General features: G+C 40.3%; 1 protein-coding gene across 1 annotated transcript; it reads right to left on the minus strand.

The window, feature by feature from the left end:
* Positions 1-13,650: 13,650 nt before the first annotated feature.
* On the minus strand, positions 13,651-22,121 carry LOC308648864 (glutathione S-transferase A3-like; the record flags this gene model as incomplete). Its single annotated transcript, XM_081293947.1, has 6 exons — positions 21,996-22,121; positions 19,140-19,191; positions 18,450-18,582; positions 16,426-16,567; positions 14,775-14,906; positions 13,651-13,770 (listed from the first exon to the last, which is right to left on the minus strand). Exons 1-6 carry the CDS (start codon positions 22,080-22,082, stop codon positions 13,651-13,653), a joined length of 666 nt encoding a protein of 221 aa, XP_081150073.1. The 5' UTR covers positions 22,083-22,121.
* Positions 22,122-22,141: the final 20 nt, after the last annotated feature.

Genomic DNA, 22,141 nt, shown 5'->3' on the forward strand with positions numbered 1-22,141 from the left:
TTTTTATTTTGAGGCAGGGTCTCACTAACTTGCTATGGGCAACACCATGTCTCCATCTGCCCCACACTTTAAAAGGGAGCACTCAGGAAATGTCAGGATGTTCTTCTTCTTCTTCTTCCCTTCCCCCTTCCTGTCCCCTCCCCCTCCACTCTCCCCTCCCCACCCCCCTTTTCCCTCCTCTTCCTCCTCCTTCTCCTTTTTCATCTTCTTCCTCTCTCTCTCCAGTCTCCTTGGGCAGTGACCACCTTCATGGCTGCACACTTCTCCCATGAGGAGACATTTCAGTGTCTGTTTCTCTTCCTTTTTTCTCACCCATGTTCTAGGTTATCTCTGTGGGGTCTGGAGTAAATCTGAGTGAACTTGAACTCATCATCCAATTGGCAACATTGGCTTTGGCCCCCAACCTACACTATGGTTTAATCTCCATGCTGCAGTATCCAGGGAGGGCATGCACTGTTTCTACAACTTACTTTGAAAAGTGTGAAAAAAATACATTCAATTGAGGGAGAGAGTGGTGGAAAGATGGGCACATAAGGTAAAACCAACATAATTAATTATCAATTTTTCCATCTCTGTGGTGGGTATCTATAGGTCAAGCATTTCTTTCAAATTTTCTGGATGTGTGAAATTTGCACAATGAAATTTTGGGAAAATATGTAACATGTATTAAAACTATTTATATTTGAGTGTATTCTGGAAATCATAAAGAGTAAAAGGGAAACCCCACATGGCATCATCTCCTAAGGATAAACCACTGTTAAAACCTTTTGGTCAACACCCTTGCAGACTGTACCTAGGAAACCATGAAGAGCTATTTGGCACAAAAATAAAATACCATGGCAAATGCTACATTGAATTTGCATTGTTCATTTATGTTATCATGAGGCTCTGACTGTCTAGAGAGCTTGTCATCATGTGATGTGCCCTAAACACTCAGCACAAGGGTCTGGCGAGTGAGGATCTAGTTACCTTTACATTCTTCATTCCTTTCAAAGGGCAGAGTAAGCAGTGAATTCACATTTGCTAAATGAAGGAATAATCTAATGCTTCGTAAAAATGGATGTGGAGGTGTTAGTCCTAATTTATTTGTTAGTTTCCTATATATCTTATAATAATTTTTGGTTCATGATTTTATTTAGCATAAGTTCAGGAAACTTTGATCTTGAAATGTTCTCTTTACCACAATGGAAATCTATCTGAAAATAGGTCCTATGTGTGTATTTAAAGGATTTTAGCTCCTTATTTTTCATGGCTTTTCTCCAAAGTCTGAGAGCCATGTCCCCAATTCTTGTAGATTATTTTTTCTTAGCATCTCTTCATCTATCTCTTCCTCTGTCTCTTACTGGTACCATTCCTATTTAGATACTTCTCCTCCATCCCTAAAACTCTGCAATCCCTGATGGTCTGCTGCTCTCATGTCTCTACTCACATGGTTTAGAACAGTATGGCTCTCATTCTTTCCCACTAGAATCAAAATGGTGTTTTGAAAGGTCTGCTTTAATGTCTAGTGTAGCTCTCACACACTCCATATTTCATGTTCTTATTATGATCATGAAATTCAGTCAAATGCAAAATTCTAGATTGGAGTCTAGAAAACTGATGAAAAAATATATTGTAGCCCAGCTTTTTCTTCACAGGTTATTTTTTATAATTTTCCTTGAGAGTCAAGATTCTGTATTCAAGAAGGCTGGTCAGAAGAGGTCAGTGTCCCAAGAATGAGCAGGCATTATTTTTCTCCTGTCCTCTTACTGACAGGTCTAAAATGGTTAACAGCTTTATTTACTTTTTCAAGAGAAAGGAAATAAGAAATTGTGGTTTTCTCTCTAATCAAAATGAGAACTTGGCATCTTTTTGATCAGATGACCCTATTCGAAGATGAATAATCATTCCACTCAAATCAGCCACACTTTCTGGTATGACAATCTTGAAAGACAGGAACAAAAACAAAACCCTGAATGCTTAAAAGCCTCCTGTCTTGGGTTTCACAATTTGAAAGGGGGGTCACTTTTATTGCATGCTAATCTGTGCCCGATTTTTCTTATATTTATGCATTTAATCCTTAGAAATCCATTGAGATGATACATTTCAAAAATTTTTATTATATGCATAGCCAAATCCAGATGTAGAGAGTATGTGTGATCCTCAACACTACAGCCTACAGCTGTGATAGGCATTGTTTGAATCACTACTAGCAAACACTGATATGATCCCTAGGGTTTGCTCTCTGACTTGTTTTTTTTTTTTTTTGTACAAAGACTTAGTGTGATTCACATGGCTAAAGATATGCCTTCTAAGCAATCTCAAGACAGAGGCCTTGGCACCACATCTCATCTTAGTCATGTCTCGCTCCCTCATCCTATTATACCTCTTAGGCTCATTATTAGAACCAACATTACCAGTTCTCCCAATTATTCTCCACTTAGCATGGAGGATTCCACAACCAATTTTACATAGTTTTACCCAATACAGGCCATGTTTGCATTTCTGAGGAATCTGCAATATGGTATAATCAATCCTTCCTTCCTTTCTTCCCTCTTTCCCTCCTTCCATCATTTTTTTCTTCCTTCTTTCCTTCCTTCCCTCATTTCCCAGGGATTGAACCCAGGGATTCATAACCACTGAGCTAAATCCTCATCCCTTTTTATTTTAAATTTTGAGACAGGGCCTCACTAAGTCGCTGAGTAGGGCTTTGAACTTGCAATCCTCCTGCCTCAGCCTCCCAACACTCTGGGATTACAGTGTGCCACCATGTGTGCCCAGCTGGTAAGATTCTTTATAAAGGTCCAAAAAAGTATATGTTATGTATTATAAAGGTCTAATACATATTATGGGGACTTTTTCTTCCTTTGTTACAAACATAATCTCCTATGATAGTTTTACCAAATAACATCTTTATTGAAATATAATGCACATACCATAACGTCCCTCCTTCAACATATACACATTTGTGAATTTTAAAAATGCACAAAAATCTGAAAACACCACCATTCTCTACTTCAGGAGTATTTCTACCACACTGAGAAGAAATGTATAGGCTTTCTTGCAGTTACCAATCCCCATCTCCTTCTAGTCCCTGGTACCACTAACCTAATTTCTGTCTTTATGGATATGAATGTTCAGAACATTTTATACTGATATAATCAGATAATTTGTGGCTTTTCATGTAAGATAATATTTCAAGGTTCAACCAATAATAGCATGAATCGGAACTTCACTCATTTTTCAAGGCCAGATAATATTCCACTGTATGGCTAGGGCATATTTTGTTCATCCATTTATCCATTGTTGGGCATTTAGACTCTTTCCACTTTTTAAAAATGGTGGCTAACCCTTCTAACATTTCTGTACAAGAGTTACTAACAATATCTTTTTATTATACTAGCAGTGGAGTTGTTGGTTCATTCATTGATAACTCTGTATTTAACTGAGGATGTATCCACAGTTTCATAGAAGATTTTATTATCAGTCATGCAGATTTGTCATAATAGGAAGGACAGATGCCAGTTTGGTAGGGTTGAATCAGTCTGGGTGTTATAGTACTTGTCAAATACTTCAGGTAACCCCTATATCATGGATATTTGCTCATCCTTGTTAAATGGGTCAGTCCTTATAATGACCTGGGAACTTCTGTTTCTTTGCAGCATTTTTAAATTTTTTAGAACTTGAGAATCAATTTCTTTAGAACTTTGGTTTCCCAGGCCTTCTCATCTACACACACACACACACACACACACACACACACACACACATTTTCTTTATCCACAAATTTTTTTTAATCCATTTTTTTTTAAATTTCACTCCAAATCTCTGTTCTCATTCTCAGGGGGCTCTAATGTACTTTAGTTCAGTGTATATGCCCAAGTCTGCTGCTGGCCATGATCCCCCAGCCGTGGGCCTTAGGAATGACCTAAATCTTCCTGTGTTATCTGTTAATGTAGAACCAGAAAATGTACCATGCAGGGCGCTTTCCCTCATGTCTTTTCCTCAGAGGTTGGATCTGGTGACAGTGTAGTCCAGAGTGGCTCTGCTGTACCAGCTCCCTCCCCTCAGTCTCTCCTGAGGGCTCCTGCTGGGACTTGAAACTCCCAACCTTTGGAAGAAGAAAAAGGAGAGTGAACTGTCTATGGGTCTTACTCCTTAAGGTTGAAATGACATTTGGTCAAAGGACCGAAGAGGTAAAAGGAGAAAGAACTGTGAGCTTTGTAACCTTTCAAGTCCAATCACACTTTGTTTTCACTTTCCAGTACTCCTTCTTTTTATTATTAATCTTCCTTTTATTTATTTTTGTTGGTGTTATTTCATCAATATATTTATTCTCCCTCCAGGTCTAATTCCTGTGTTGATAATTTTCATGAATGTTTTGGGACAAAGTAGGTAGTAACTGCAATATGGCCACCAACCAAAGGCCATTTCAGGTAGGAAGTTCCCAAAGTAAATCTCAAGATGTTTAGGACTCTGAACGTAGGTTCTATCTAGTGGTTTCTTTCTGTGCTCTCTCAAGCTTGCAGTATTGTGAGGACCTCACCTTGTCCTAAGCCATAAAAGAAACATCTGAAGGTAATTCCATGGCTCTTTCTGTGATGCATGTCCCTATGTGCACCTGGAAGGGAGGACAGTGCGGGATCCTGAGTTGATGGCAGCTCATTCTGGTGCAGCCAGTGTGAGAAAGCAAGGAGAGGACATTCTCTGGGCCCTGGGGATGGTTTCTTAGTGAATACTCAGAGAAGTCTAGCCCTTTCATCATTGAAAGTGTTGCCAGATCAGCTGAAGGACTCCCAGCCCTTCCTCGGTACACTTTCTGTCTCTCCACAGTCCCCGTCTACCACCCTATCAACAAGTTGGCATTACCTGGTATTCAAATATCCACTTATGCCGTCTACAAGATACCCTCATCAGAGGCATTTAGCTCTCTGCTTTTTTTTTTTAACTTACTCATTTTTTTTTCTGGAGTTTCTATAATAATTTGCCTTAAAACTGGGAGTAGAAACTGAAAATTATTTCTTGTTTGTTCCAGAGTATTATAGGCTTTTCAACTTGAGTGACTCCTGTCTGTAGATGATATAGAAAAGTACGATTTTTCAGTTTGTCACATACACAGAAGAGTTTGATTATAGCCATTTGTAAAGTTACATTAAATTCAACAAGAAAAATGGAATGAACCATATCATATAGCTGCTCATCCTGCAGTTTGCTTCACTTTCAGAAACCAAACTAAGCGACTTGTATGCCCAGCTGTGTCCATGGTCCAGTCATGACTCAGGAGGGGATGTCACTGGAGATCAGGGAATAAAAGTTGTAGTTATGGTGTTTCGGTATCCCAGGAAAGGTCTGTTTCTTCACTTTCTTCTTTTGTCATCAGATATAATGTCATGTGCCTTATTACCTGGGGGACACTGGGGCCAATTACCATCAGAAGCATCCACCACAAAGGGGCTTCTGCTATAAAAGACATCACCCTCATTGCCTAGGAGCCTTACAAGGTTGAAATAAAGTCTACTTTTTGCACTGCTTTAATCTAGCATTTCAGAATCCACCCCTCCCCTCAAAAAGCTCATACATGGTAGAATTCTAATACGATGGAGAAGAATTATTTGTAGCCTTTTAAAGCCAAAACTCTGGTTTCTGATTTAACTTTTTTGATATGTTTGCAGTTATGTTATCTATGTTATAGGGTTGCTATGAGGATTAAGTAAGATGAAGGCATTCAAGTAGTTTAGTGTGTTTTCTTCTCATTTTCTGAGTCTCATCTTAAGGTTGCTTCCTTAGAGGGGTTTCGTCATCATCCACGTAGAGTTCTCACTTGCCCTTTGCCCTCAACACTCTATTATAGTCCCTGTTTAAATTCTTTCACATTCTGATCACAGGCTGTAGTTACGGGATATTTAATCACCCTTCCTCTTGTTTCTTCCTTCTTTCTGTCGTTCCTTTTCTGTCTCTTCTCACTAAAATGTCTTTTGTGAGGTTAAAGGAAGGCACATTGTCCATCTCCTTGACCATTGTACCAGATACCAATACAACCAAAAAGTAGATTAAAACTCAAAAACAATTACCTGCATCAATCAATAAATAGAAAAGGTCTCTGTGTCTAATTCAGAGGAACTGGCTCTAGGCTGACTCCACTTTTGATCACATATGTGACCCCAGGATAAATATTAGCCTCACTGGACCCCACTGCATTCATCTGTGAAGTAAGGTCACTGGACATATTGAGGTGAAGATGGCCCCCAAATTTTGATGCTGTCTTCTTCAATTTTGGTTTCCTTACAATAACACTGGAACAACCAACACAAGGGGATCCTCAGAAGGAAGTCTGGATGGGACTTGAGGAAGAGCAGCAGAATAGCAGAGAACAGTGCATGCACATCCCAGGAGCCTGGGGCCAGGCTGCCCCTAAGGTGCACAATAGCCTCCCTCCTGCAGTGTGGGGGATGTTTCTCCATGAAATTCCCCTCCCTGCACAACAGCTTCCCAGTGGTAACCTGACAAAAGGATCTCTGGAAGACAGGAAAACAGAATGGGGAGGAGCACCATGTCTGGAAGGGCCCCTTGCTGGGAGGTCCAAGGTGGGTAGAGTTGACCAGTGAAGGTGTCAGGAGGGAAGAGACACTGACACAGACTGGCAGAGATGTGCTGGGAGAGAATCTAAGAAGGAAAGGAGCATCACGAGAGGGGAACTCTAGGGGTGCCATCCTGGAGGGTGACCCAAGCTACCCTGCCCAGTGGTGCCTGTGCTGCCTGGTGTCAGACTCAGGAAACTCCTCACAGCTTTCATCACAAGGCTGTGCTCTGGGGAGGGAGGGCTGTGGTTGGGAACTTGTTATTTACTTTGTGAAAGTTCTGACCTTGTGAAATGAGGCAGGATTAGGTGGATTAGTGTGCCATCATGTTGACAAAGACGGTAGATGAATCACTAACTAAGAAGATGGCCACAGGGAGACATGAGCCCTGAAATGACAGAGGATGGCAGGCTCTGGAAGATAGTTGCTAATGGGAAGGGAGACGGGCTTGGGTTTACAGTGAAGAGGTCACTTTGATCTAACAGAACTAGCCTGGCAATGATTTCTTGTGATTTAGATCTAGAATATCCCCAAAGTCTCCTGTGTTCAGAGGTGGACTTTGGGGGAAATTATTGAACCATGAAAGCTCTGGGGATTATTCCATCCATGGCTGCATGGACTACTGACTGGGAAATGGGACCTAGGCAGAGGAAGCAGGTCACCAGTGGTGTGCCTGGAAGAGTTCATCTTCTCTCAGTTCCTTTCACTCTCTCTGCTCCTCAACTGCTGTGGGATGAGAAGCTCTCCTCCACCGACCCCTTCCACTGTGATGTTCTGCCTCACCTCAGGCCCAGAGCAACAAAGCCTCTGACCATGGACTCAATCCTCTGACACCATGAGCCAAAATAAATCCTTTCTTCTCTAAGTTGTTTTTGTCAGGTGTCTTGGTCATAGCAAGGAAGAGCTGACTAACCCATAGTTCATTGGTTAAGAAATAAAAGTTCAAGATCACACAGCAAAAGTAGAGCTGGAATATACACTATTTAATTTTAGAATTAAAATTAGAGAAGAAAATAGCCAAAGGAAAAACCAACCAGAGATGGAGATTATTTTTTTCTGATTTGTTTTGCGGTGTTAGTGAGTTTATTCTGAGGAATGGGGATGAATGTGGCCAAGAGGGTTAGAATCTTACAAAACTAACCCTGTCCATAAGTAAGAGGAAACATGTCAGAGAAGACAGAGGTAGCCAAGAAGGATGGAGAGCAGAGGGATGCACTGTAGAATAACTGTATACATCTGGCAATATAATTGACTTACAATGAAGTGCACATACTTAAGAGTATATGGGATTACACCATAAACTCATCCCACAATCAAGATGGTGAACATCCAAGTCCTCATGCCCTTTTGTAATCAATTCTTCCTGCACCACCCTATACCACTGATATGCTTTTTGTCACAATACATTAGTTTCAATTTTCTAGAATTTTAAATAAATTTTAAGTATTGCTAGCAGATCCTCTATTTTTGTCAGATTCAACCAAGGATCTGAGTCTCAGTCACTCACAGCAGTTGGGCTTCAGCCAATCACATATGGTACCTCATAAGGCAAAGGCCAACTGCAGCCAATCGGGTTGTTTCTGTAGGTCACTTCATTTTCTCTGTTTATAAATAAAACCTGTATCTGGGGGAGGGCATTCTGCTCATCTTGTTATGTGCTGCTGCCAGGGTCTAGATCCCTTCTGTTCCTGGAAATAACTGTTCAATGTAAATGGCCTCAGGTTTTCTTTTAACAGTTTCCTGTAGACATTGTAACAAATTCTCACAAGCTGCATGGCCTAAACTGTACAAAAAAATTTCTCATATATTCTAGAGGTCAGATATCTGAAATAAAGATGACAGCAATTTTGTCCCCCTCTGCAGACTCTGAGGGAGAAGCCGCTCCACGCCTCTCTCCCAGGTTCTCACAGCTGTCCTTGGTGTTCCTGGGCTTGGAGCATCATCAGTACAGACTGAAGGAAATGGACAGTGGAAAAGGAAGCAAAGAGGAGCCAAGGGAGAAAGGGGAAGAGAAGGAGGAATGAGAAGAGGAGGTGGAAGACACCAGAAGGTGTTAAGGGCAGGTGAGGAGGACTTTCCACCTCAGCCTTTAAAAATTGCAATTTTTAGTTGCTTTTTGGCAGTTTATTCCAACACAAATTTAAGTTTGGTCAGAAAGTGATCTCTGTCTTACAGAAAACTCATTGCCCAGGCCACTGCAAAGCCTTGTAACTATCACTCCATGAAGAAGAGCAGACATATCAAGGAACTGAGATCTGTTGCCACCTTTCAGGGAGGAACTGAGGACTCAACCAACAGCTGAGTGAGGGGGCCATGTCTGAAGTGAATCCCACCAATAATTAATCCTTCAGATGTCAACGGCACCTGTCGATAACTTGACTGCAACCTCCTGATGCTGAATCCCCTAGTAAGTTGCTCTCAGATTCCTGATTTCCATTCACAAATTGTTGAGCATAATAAATGCTTGTTGCTTTAAGGCACCAAACTTGGTGGCAATCTCTGCAGAAATAGATGGCTAGCTCACTCATGCTTTCACCTCTCTGACCTCATTTTTCAGTGCTTCCTCTCCTGATCCTACAGCACTGACCTTCCTTCTTCCTGGTTTGAAACACACCAGACTTGTTCCTGACCAAGTTCCCTGCCTTCATCTTCCTTCTGGCTGGCTGGGGTTGTCTTAGCCTGGATCTTCACATGTTAACTTCTTTTTCTCATTCAGGATTCCTTTTTTTTTTTTTTTTTATGAGAGCCCGTATGCCTAAAGCAATTTGGGTAACACAATGGGTGATCAGTAAATATGAAGTAAAATAATTAATGAAACCAGGTAGATATCATTTAGTAGAAACATAATCCTTGAGAAAGTCTACCTATTTCTGTGATTAAAGTCTGAACATTTTTCTATTAGTTAGCTTGTTGACTTAGAATGTTGCAACTGTACTAAGGGTTTCCAAGGACAGATAGAGTCAAACATAGCTATGGAGTTTAGAGGAAAGGCAAACAAAGATTGTGTGAGATAGTTTAAAGGCCTAATGTTTCAAAGTCTACAAAGATTAAGATTGTGCTGATTCATTCTACCCCATCTAAGTAGCTCTAGTTGTCAGAACATTGCTAATACACACGTGTTCTTCAATAATATTTTGGAAAACTGATAACTGAACGTTAATAATTCCTCACATCTTGAACTAATCCTCCTAGTTCAGTCAGATAAGTTGACATCCACATTTACCTCAAATATACACACAAACAGCCTCTCTTTGAAAATGGTGGATGACATAAAGATTAAAAATCAAATGTTCATTTCTTTATATTTTCTACCAGGAGAAACATTAAAAATATTTAACATCTGTTATGATACAGACAATATATAAATCTACATGTGTATCTTACATTAAAAGTATGTTTCTTCTTATTTTCTAATATTAATGGTGTGTTGAGAGCCACAGCGGAAGGGGCCCCAGCAAACTTCCAGCTGCCAGCAAACTTCCAGCTGCCGGCTGATGATTGGCTCACAGCAGCCCCAGCAACATCTAGCTCATTGGCTCCTCTGTGGTGATGCTCATTGGAGATGCTCATTGAGCTGTTTCCCCGCCCTTTCACACTGCCAGCTGATGATTGGCTCACAGTGGCCCCAGCAACATCTAGCTGATTGGCTCCTCTGCGGTGATGCTCATTGGGCTGTTTCCCTGCCCTTTCAGACCACGGAGCTGCTCATTGGGGGACTTTTTTGGCTCCGCCCACACGACCCAGCCAATTGGCCTCAAGAGCAGGAGGATTGTGGGAGGTGGAGTGGCTTGTGGTTGAAGGAGAGGCTTGGGGGAAGCTGGTGGTGGCAGTTGGGCTCTGAGGGTTTTTCCTGAGGAGCTGTTTTGTTTGTCGTGTGTGGTTCTAAAAATAAAGTTCGTTTCTTTTGACAAGTGGCTCCTGAATTGTGCCCAGCCAGACTGCGGCATTTGGTGTGTCAGATAAAGATGGATAAAGCTGTGGAACAAATCGGTAATTAGTCATTGTCCAATTTTGAGTCATATTGTGATTTCATAAACTGTCCCTGCATGTGGGCTGTTTAATTTGACAGTGGTACCTTCCTCTCTGAAGGCCATCAGGCTCTGGGAGGTGGCCCATCTTGGAGGTATGATTCTCAGTGTGTTCCTTGGTCCCTATACTAGGACCTTGTCATTTCTGCACTTCTCATTGAGGGATGTGGTGGTAGAGTCTTCTTACTGATGCCAGCTTCAGAGTTCTCCAATCCCCACTTGAGGGATCTTAATCCTATACTTATATTTATAAATAGGTATTTCATTCAACTTTCTTCAGTGCCTGCCTCTCTGCTCTTTTTTTTTTTTTTTTTGTACTGAGAATTGAACCCAGGGTTGCTCTGTCACAAAGCTATACCCCAACTCATTTTTAACTTTTTATTTTGAGATATGCTCTCATTAAGTTGCCCAATCTGAACTCGAACTTGTGCTCCTCCCTCCCCAGCCTCCTAAGTGCTAGTATTACACGTGTGTACCACCATGTCTGGCTTCAGCCACTCTTTTGGACTGGTTCTTTGGCTTCTTGCAGGGACCCTCCTTGGCCCAATGTGACATATTGATTTGTAATTCCTTTTATGCAAAGTTTTTTCAACATTGTTTATTATGCATTCCTCAATCTTGTATTCCTAGCACCAAGAGCAATGAGGTAAATCTTAGGAAATTCACTCCAGGATAAAAAGAAATTCTAAATATATGTAATAAGCTAAGGAGTGCTGAATCTGATGAGTTAAAAAAATCTTTGTTCTAGAGTGTGTTAGTCAGCTTCCCTTTCCATAACAATGGACCTGAGAAAATCAACTTAAAATAGGAAAGGTTCATTTTGGCTCACAGTTTCAGGCTTTTCACTCATGTTTCAAATGTTCATTTGACCTTTTTTTTTTTTTTTTTTTTGTTCCTGTGGAGGGCCAGTATATCATGGCTGGCAAGAACATGTGTCCGAGGAAAACTGCTCAAATCACGTTTTCCCGGAAGAAAGGAGAGAATGTAGGCTGGGTGAGGGGAGAGAAGGGACCGGCTTCCCACAATCTTTTTCAAAGTCACACATCCAGGGAGGTCAAAATCTCCATTTTAAAGATTTCTACCACCTTTCAGTAGTGCCAAGCTGAGGAATGAGTCCTAAGACACGGTCTTTTGAGGGACATATAAAATTTTAAATGTAGAATTTTGCCTCAGACCCCCACCGTGTACATCACAATACAAAATATGTTGGTTCTGTCCCCAAGGCCAATTAAGAGTGTACTGTTCAAAAGACACTTAACAGAGGCTTCCCTTTAATTCCCTGAGGAGTCTACAGGTGAGATCAAGCAGGTGAATATGCAAAGGGAACTTGGAACTCTTTAGGAAGCTGTCTAGGAAGGAACATCTTGGTTGGTCTAAGTTGAGCTAATATTGAACAGACATTTTAAAAGTATGAGCCATGGGTCCCAGGTCACCCTCCGCCCTACTACAGCCATCTGTGGGGAAGCTCACTCTACAAAAATGATTAACTGAAACTAAGCCCCAGATTCAATTGCCTACATTCCATGGGATATATATATATATATATATATATATATATATATATATATATATATATATATTGATCTATATTTTGAGATTGCAAACCTGAAGGAGACCTCTTCTTCCTTCCCTTCCTGTAGGGAATGTGAATGCTGCTGCTCAGGGGGAAAAATGGTGGCCAGCGTTTTGACCAAACCTCAGATCAGGGAGTCTGTGAGACAACAGGGACAGTGTGTGCAGATGGCAGCAGAGGACCATTCAGATTTTCAGGTATTGTTTCTGAACTACTTGATTCCTTGAATGGAATAACCCCCAGGCTACTGTCTCTTCTTGGCCACTGATTGTGCTGACCTCTGTCTGGATTCTACTCCTGCTGCCCAGTGCTGGTGCCACCCCCCTCACTGATTGTCCCTCCTGCTCATCTCACCTCAGATATGAGTCCCCTCCTTGAGAAACCTGTCTCACCCACAGATCCCAGCAGATGTCTACTGATGGTGCCCTCCCAACATTAACTCCTCTGAGCATGGTGCTGTAGGAGAAAATCTGTCCTCTGAGAGGGCTATGTTTAAGTCCTACCCTTGACTACCTGTCAGTGTGACCTCATCTGAAAAAAGACTTCTGCAGGAATAATACAGGTGAGGTCACCCTGGTATAGGGTGGCTCTTCATCCAGCTGGTGGTATCCTCATAAGAAGAGGGCAGTTTGGACAGACAACACATACAGGGAGATTGTCCTGTGACCATGAAAGAGGAGATTAGAGTGTTGTGACAAAAAACTGAAAAACTCCCAGAATGGCCAGCACCTGTCAGGCACTAGGGAGAGGCTAAGAAGGAGCCTTCCATAAAGCCTTCAGAGAGACCACGGCATGGCTCATACCTGGACTTCCCACTTAGCTCCAGAACTGTGGGGGAATGAATTTCCATTATTTTAAACCATAGCAGGTTTGTAGGAATTTCTTGTGGCAGCCTTAGGAAGGTGATACACATGCTGTGTATGATTTTAGTTTAGTTTATCTGTTTTTTGTTTTTTCTCTCACTAGATCCATTGCCATGAGTGTAGAGAATGTATCAGGTTTTTTTTTCATCATTGATTATCTGGCTCCAAGAACACAGAATATTTCATGCTAGACATAAATATAGGTCGAACAAATAACAGGAAAAAAGTTGAAAGAAAATGGTTCTTTATAGGTTTGTTTTTAATGTGTTTTGGTGAGAAAGGTAGCAAAACACAAAACAAAAAGATATTTTTGCCTAAGCAGAGTATCAGATGAAAATTTCTACCTAATTTTCTTTGAGATAGTACATGACAGATGTTATAAGACAATTTTTAAATAGACCAGTGACTAAGAAACTTTCTCCATTCTATCAAATTTAAAAAGATCCCAGGTGGTGATCATGGTTATAAAACTTCACCAAAACCAAATAGACTGCATTGCAAAGAAATCTGCACAGCTCCTTTCTAACTAAATTAGCACAGAAATTTTGGGAAACTATGTCAACCTCATAGTAATCAGGATCAACATTTGGATAAAGCCCAGTATTGTATGTCTCCATGTCTGCCTCCATTTAACTGAAAAGCTTCCTTGCTATTTCCACACATTTTCTATCATCAAAGGGCTTCCTCTGGCTGCCAGGCTGCAGAAACTTTTTCACTGTGGGCAGGTTGCTGACTCTGGTTCTCAGGGCCTGCAATGCAGAAGAACACAGCCTGAGAGTGCAGCCCAAACCAACACCCATTAACACAATCAGGAAGTGTTGGACATTCCCAGCATGCTGTCTGGGAAACACAACCCATGAGAAAAAAAGATAAGAGCTAAAAAATAAAGTTCAATGACAATTTCCCCCAACTTCTTTTTTTTAATATTATTTTTTAGTTGGACACATACCTTTATTTTATTTGTTTATTTATTTTTATGTGGTCCTGAGGATTGAACCCAGGGTCTTGCATGCTCTACCTCTGAGTCACAACCCCAGCCCCTCCCCAACTTCTTTTTAAAACTGTATTCAGTTCTAGCCATCCTGTCTTCTGCCTTACACTTTAATCCTATAGATTCATTGCTACTACTTGTATGATATAAAGAAAAAAATGTGACATTTGCCTGTCATACGTGGAAACAGAGAAGCACCCAGACAGGTGAAAAGAAGATATGGTAATACTGAGTTAGAACTGATGATAGAAATAGACCAGAAAATGCAGGTGCCAGTCACTACAAATTATCACACTGAGAGATAAAGATGGCAGTTGCTGAGGGTGTTAGTAAGGAAGGAAGGTTTGAGAGAGAAATATAACGTTTGAGGCTGCAAACCTGAGGAGGAGGAAGGAGAACTGATGGAAGGAGACTTGCTCAACATGGAAAGACAAGGGCATACGGGGGATGGAGGAATTCCCAAGGAAGTCATGGTCAGAATCCAAATGGAATAGGGGCTTTGAAGAGAAAGCTGGGCCCTTGGTTTAACTTATTATACAAAGCCAAATATACGTCTTAGAGTAGCATCCACTTTAAATGTCCTTGCATAGCAAGATTCTTTTCATTCCTCAGAACCAGGGCCTAGAAGATCTTTTTGGAGGCCAGAGAAGGGAGGGTGAAGACTGGAGATAGCTAGAAGTCAGAACACCACCAGCCCCAGTGTTTAGATGTTAGATTCATGATGGGAGGTGTAGACCTCTATGAGGAATTGAGAGAGAGCACCTTCAGTAGAGGGAAGTTGGCCAGAACAGTGGAGTCCAGCTCTTCTGTGTGGTAGAGAAGTTCAGTGAGGTGAACGTCAGCCTTGCTCAGCCTGTTGCCAACCAGGTAGTCTTGCCCATGGCTGGTTAACACCTGAAGATAGGAGGAGTCAGGTCACGAACACACATCACACACATGACTTGAATCATCATATTTTTATGACCTTGGCTCACCATGATGGTACAAAATACATGTTAAATTATCTAGGTGTGAACTGCACTGACATCTGCATCTTAGTCTGAAATGCATGGGAAAAGTAATATGTGGTGAGACCAGCATGGAGAGATGGACACATGATAAAGTGTACATCATACAATGTAAATTCTGCTATCTCAGAGATAGCACCTATGGATTCTTTAAACTTTCTGTCAATTTTTGAATGTATTATAATTTTCACAAAATATGTTTTGGGTAATATGTGATATTTTTTTTAAATATCTCAGTAATAATGAGGAAGAATAAAGGGAAAAAACCCCATGGCACTACCAATTAAACAAAATATTGTGTCAGCCACCCTATCAAATTAAGTATACATAGAGAAGTATGAACAATTGCTTGGTTCAAGAACAAAACACAACATCATATTTATGCTACAATTTAAAAGCACTATTTTGGCTTTACCTCCAGTGTGCTCAGAACTTCCCACCACCCAAGGGCTAATTCTGTACTATGAATTCTGTACATAGAGAATTCTAGTTGATTCCCAGTAATTGAAACTTTCAACTTGGTATCACTAGTGCAAGCCTTCCTCATAGTCTATTTTTATACAGTGCCTCGAGAGCCAGAGTACTAGATCAGTATGAAAGAAGGCCCTCTGGAAGTAAACGTCAGTGTTCAAGGAATCCCAGGCACTGTTTTTCTCCTGCTTCTGTTATGGGGAGAATGTCTGAGTCCCTCCAAACTCATATGTTGTGATCCCAATGCTGTTAGGTTGGGCCTTTGGGACATAATTAGGTCCTGTTGGAAGAGTTCTCAGGAATGGCACATTTTAAGGAATGCTCTTATAATGAGACCTTGGACCCATCTTCCGTAGAAGGACACAGTCCAAAGTCAGCCATTCATGATCCAAGAAGCAAAGCTTTCCAGATACCAATCCACCATGTCCTTGATCTGTCGCTTCTCAGTCTCCAGAACTATGAGAAATATATATGTTTTTGTATAAACCTCCGTCTATGGCATTATTCATATGGTAGTCCTAAGTGCTAAGATACCTGTTGGGACTAAGATGCCCTCTAAACTCTGTCTCTGTGCTGTATTCATGAACTGCATCCTGTTCATGAATATGAACTCTTCCCTCCTTTCCACTGGACTGTTCCATCAACAGGCAAGCCTCACCCAGATAAAGAGAAAGCCAGTGTTTGTGCTCAGGCCCAGCCTGATGCTGGTCATGATCTCCCTGCCCTGGTCCTTCTCACTTAAGTTATAACCTAAATCCTTCCACTGTTGATATAAGAATAGAAAATAATACCGTACAGTGTTCTTTCCTTATGTCCTTCCCATAGAGGTTGTATTTGGTGGCAATATAGTTGAGAAGAACACTGGGCTGACCCAGTTTTATCCTGTCAATCTTCAATTTAGAGGGTGCCCTATAGGTGAAACCAATTCCACTTACCTTCTCAAAGGCAGGAAAGTAACGGTTTCTTGATGTCTCTTTGATCTGAGTAAGTCTTCCATCTTTGTCCCTAGATGGAAGGTATGGGTAAAGAAGGACCATTTCATTCAAATCTGTCATCCCTTCTGAATACATATCAATTCTGGAAAAAACAAAACAAAATACAAACACTCTGTCAAAAGCCTTCTGCCCCGCATTTTTTTCTGCCCCACATTTTATAGTTTTGAAACACAAGAGAATAAAGCATCAGATAGGAGCAAATTAATTCGCCTCTAGTAGGGACCCTTCAAAATCCAGTTACAATCTTCTGGGTTTTATTTATAGATTAACATTTATTTCTTGGAGCAACCTACAGGGAATACATGTCTAAATTTTTGTTAAATACATGACCACATACGGTTCCAAAGAGCATACTAGGCCATCACAAGTTAAGGTCTTTAGAGAACTTGGTAGTACATATAGGCTATGCTCTCTGTGCTGTGCCTTGTTCTGGATGTAAAGATACTGTGATTTCAGTGGCTAAGCACTTGCCTCCTAGGTACACTCAAGACAGAGTCCCTGGCCCAGCCTCTCAGACAAGTCCCTCTCCTTCCTTCTTTCTATTATATAGCTCAGGATCATTCCATGTTCAATGTTAGAAATAAAGTGCTCCTAATTATTTCCCATAATTCATGTTCCCTAATCCGTTCCATATACTGTTGCCCAATGCTGATCATGATTGCATTTCTTGTGATCCCCACCTAAGAAAAGTCCTCTACTTGCTACAATTCTTTATATAGTTACAGTAAGTTCATGACATAGGAAAGCTTCATATCTTTTGCTTCAAGTGGGTTTTTCAAAATTCTTTTTAAACAGCAATTTTATTGACAAATTTTCACACCATAGTTGTCACCCAATTAAAGTCTACTATTCAGTGATTTTTTTTAGTACATTCACAGAATTCTGCAAATATTTATATTCTCCAGTTCCAGAACATTTTAACCATGCTGGGTAGATTAACAAACATGTATACCACCTCTCCCACCAGCTCTAGAAAATACTAATCTCCTTTCCATCCCTGTAGATACGAGTGTTCTTCACCTTCATGCTAGAGAAACCATACAAAATGTGATTGGGGTTTGATTTCTTTAATATGATATAATGTTGTCAAGGTCCATCATGTTGCTACATGCATCGGTACTTCATCTCTTTGGATAGCAAATACTATTCCATTGTATGACCAAAGAAATTTTCTTCATCCATTCATCCATTGGATGTTTAGTTTATTTCCACTACTTGTGTATTATGACAATGCAGCTGTGAATATTTGTGGACAAATACCACTCAGGATGTATTTTCATTCCTCTTGGGTATATCCCTAGTTCTGGAATTGCTGGGGTATTGCTAACTCTAAAATTTTGAGGAACTTTCCACAGATCCTTTCAAGATGTTATTTTCAATAAAGCAGTTCCAGCCCAGGAGGGAGGAGACCTAAACCCCCATGCTGAATCAGTGGACTTCTTCAAGTTTAAATGAAATGCTTTGTGTCACCCTCATGTCTTGACACCAAACTCCACCAACCCTCATCATGTTGACCCATCTATAGAAGAAAAGGGTAGCTTAGGTTCCTGGCTGTCAGTCTTATACTTTCCAGAAAGGGAAAATCAGGTGCTTCAGATACTTCCTTCCCGGACCTTCAAGTCTAGACGCTCAAATCCTTCCTCTGTCCCAAGCTATTACATAGATTGTTTAACCTCTAAAGCTAAGCAATGGAATCAGGATTCCACCGTCTTCCTAAATTCATAGTCCTCAGGATTTGCAAGCCTCTATGAACCACATCCTCTCTACATGACACTGCCCTGAATCCACTCCATGCTTACTCTTCCTGCATCTCCACAGCACTCTCCCACACTGACCTCAGTGTTTATGCCCAGGGTCAGCCTGGTGCTATTCAAGATCTCCCTGCCTTGGTTTTTCTCACTCAAGGAAGGACATAAATTCTTCCCATGTTATCTGTTGATGTAGGAATAGAAAATACACCGTACAGGGCTCTCTCCTTTATGTCCTTCCCATAGAGGTTGTATTTGGCAGCAATGTAGTTGAGAATGGCTCTGGTCTGCACCAGCTTCATCCCGTCAATCTCCACCATGGGCACCTGCTGGAACATCAAACTCCCATCTTGTGGAAGGAGAAAACAAACAGAATGAAATGTGGTCACTCATGTCCACAATGTAAAACAGTTGTGGAAATGACTGATGATACAAGAGGAAAAATTATCACTTGGTAAATTTTCAAGTAAGACACCAATTTATTTTTAGTTTTTGTTTCTTCTTTTACTTGTCCAGCTGCTTTACTTTTAACCTCTTGTCTCACAGCTATTTAAATTTCCCATCCATCCATACACATTGTGTGTCCCTGAATATTTGTGTGTCTAGCTCGTCTCCAGGGACATTTTACAAGAAGTTGGGGAGTCTGTGACTAGTCAGGAGCCAATTGCATTCAGCGAATGAAGAAGGCAAGGAGAGGGCATGCAAGGGGCCCTGAGTTTGTTCCTTAGCAAGGACTCACAATGGTCTCACTCTTGAGACCCCAGAGAGTTGCCAGGTCTTACATTTTAACCACTCTCTACCTCTCCTCTGTCAGCACTGCCATCCTCACGAATACATGAGTATTGTCTGGTTTTTCAGTCTTCCACTAGGAACCTTCTTGAGAGGTATTAAGATATTTGTTCTTACCTTTTCTTAACTTTTCCAAGTCATCTCGAGTTTTCATGAATTTCTCTTCAAACTGGAGAGCAGAAAAGGTAAATGAGTCCTGATTAGTTCACTCAATCGCCTTGCATGCTTGTCAGCTTGAATCATTCCTGTCTATGTATGATATGAAGGGGGTAAGACTTTTGAGATTGGACATATTTATGAAGAGTCTAGTCAAGGCTATCTGGAAATTTATAGTACATCTATCAGGAAAAATGCATGGGTCACAACCCTGAAAAATGCTTGATCCCATCCATCACAGATGTGTAGGCAGCATGCGGGCAGGGACCTTATCTGTCTAGTTCACTGTGTATCCCCAGGACCTACTATAAAACCTGGTTCTTTATAGGTGCCCACACAATTATGCTGAATGAATAGGTTCCAATGGTTAATAGGCAGTTTGTTACTGTCTCCTTCCTCCTGCCCACCTCACATTTGTGGTGTGTATTTTCAGTATAATTGCATTCATTTTCTTATGTGGTAGAATTTAGATCTTTTTTAATGGGAATTTCTGACATTCATAAAAATAAACAATTGAGTATATTGTTGCTCCTTTATCCCTCACCAATTTGAACAATTATCAACTGGTAGTAACAGGCTTTCATATAGGTGCCCACCCACTCTTCTTCTCTGGTAATAGTTTAAAGGAAGTCCCATCCTGGATTTCATGCACAGTCATGCCCTATAACAATGTTTCAGTCAATCACTGACTTTGTATACAAAGATGGTGCCATAAGACTATAAAAGAACGGAAAATTTCCCATTGATTAGTGAATACATCAGTGAACAAAATTCAGTGAAGCATTTAGTAGAAGCCTTTGAAGACCTCCATAAGATCCTTCAAAATATTGAAAACACAAGGGCTGCAAGTGTATCTCAGTGGTAGAGCACTTGCCTATCATACACACTTCCCTGGGATCAATCCCTAGCACCGTAAAAAAATTAAAAATTGTTGGGATGGGGTTGTGGCTCATTGGTAGAGCACTCGCCTAGCACGCATGAGAAACTGGGTTCCATCCTCAGCACCATATAAAAATAAAATAAAGGTATTGTGTCCACCTAAAACTAAAAAATAAATATTAAAAAAATTATATGCATTTCAGCTAATGTGGTTCAGAAATATAGAATTACAATCACTGAGAATTGCCTGTATTAAAAATAAATTTTTTAAAAGTTGAAAACATAAATTTCAAATGACAATTTTCTCATTAATAGTGAGAATTTTTCATGGTACATTATCTGCTTCCAAGTAAATGATATATTTATATATTTATAAATAAGAAAAGTTATGTATTTGTTAATGAACAAAAAGCAAAACAAGCAATCCACCATGCATATAATTCTGAACAGCGATGCCTCCTCATTGCAAGCATCAGAATGATCCTTAGTAGCTAGATCAGGAGAAGGCACTGTGATCATAGCAGGTGACAGATCTATGCATGTTTCTGCCCCAAAAATCTTCCAGTGGTACACGATGGGGAAGAAAAGACAGTGATATTGTTGATTCTGAATTTGTGTTTGCTTCTTAACTTTTAATGGAAGAATTTGAAAAAAATAAAATTAAATAAAAATAAAAAATGGAGAACAAGGAATAAAAATATTCTACACAGCTATACAATATGTTTGCATTTTAAGTATTACACAAGAGTCAAAAAGTTAAAAAGTTAAAAGTTTGTAAAGTAAAAAATTCACAGTAAACAGAGGTTAATTTATTATTGAGAAAGGAAACCATTTTAATAAATTGAGTATAGCCTGTGTGTACAGATTATATTATAAAGTGTGCATTGTGCTAAATCAGCTTTTCATTATCTTAAGAAACACCTAAAATAATCAACTTTAAAGAGGAACAGGTTATTTTGGTCATCACTGTTTCAGATGTTTTCATCCCTGGTCATTTGGCCCTGTTGCTTGGTGACAAGGCAGAATATCATGGCAGGCAGCACGTGGGGGAGCAAACCACTCACCTCTTGGCTCTCAGGAAACCAAGAGAGACACAGGGGCTGCATTCCCACACCCCCCTCAAAAGCAAGCCCTCAGCCACAGAACTCCTCCCACTAGGCCCCACCTCTAAACAGTTCCACTACACCCAGTGCTGCCTCAGGGTAGGGACACAACTAGGGACACACCTTTAAAACATGGGCCTTTGAGAACTTTTCACATCCAAATTATAGCATTGGTAGTGACCTGGGCCTTCACTTTCACTCACCACTCACTCACTGACTCACTTGGAGCAATTGCTAGACCTGAAAACTCTAGGACTGATAGAGTGCTGCATTTAGGTGTCTCATATTTCCTCTTTTGAACCATGTTTTTTTCTGTGCCTGTTTTATGTTTAGATACCAAATGCTTATAATTGTGTTACAATCACCTATAATATTCAGTACAGTATCATGCCACTCAGGTATATGACACATGACAGTGTTTTATTCTTAAATAGTTCAATTAGTTTCTCTAAAATACAGGAACTATATTTAAAAATAACTATAATATATTATCCCACCAAAAACATTAATAAAAATTTATTATCACCAATATTCAATCAATAATCATGTTTCTAATTTTTATAAATTTTATGAATTATTTCTATAGTGTTTAATCAAATCCAAATAAGGTCCACAAATCATGGTATATTTTTTACATTAATGTTTATCTTCTTTGATGAGAATACTGACAATTTATTTAGTAAAGTCTGTGAATCTCTTAATAATTGAGAGTGTTGTTTAGGGTACAATTCTTGACTTTGTATCCAGTAAGAAACATCACCTAGCTTATGTAAGAAAAGTATCTAATAACAGTGAATATTAGATCCAATTTAAAATGATCTAACTCAGAACTTACCTCGACACCAGCTGCAGCCAAGAGCCATCGGATGGACTCCATTCTGGCCCGTCCATCAAAGTAGTGAAGAATGGGTTTCCCTGCCATGATGGCAGTGTCGGGCTTTTCCTAAATGTGTGTGAGCAAATGAAACTGTCACTATGGCA

The sequence above is a fragment of the Spermophilus citellus genome, assembly GCF_964194105.1.
Source record: "Spermophilus citellus genome assembly, chromosome: 5".
Taxonomy (NCBI): domain Eukaryota; kingdom Metazoa; phylum Chordata; class Mammalia; order Rodentia; family Sciuridae; genus Spermophilus; species Spermophilus citellus.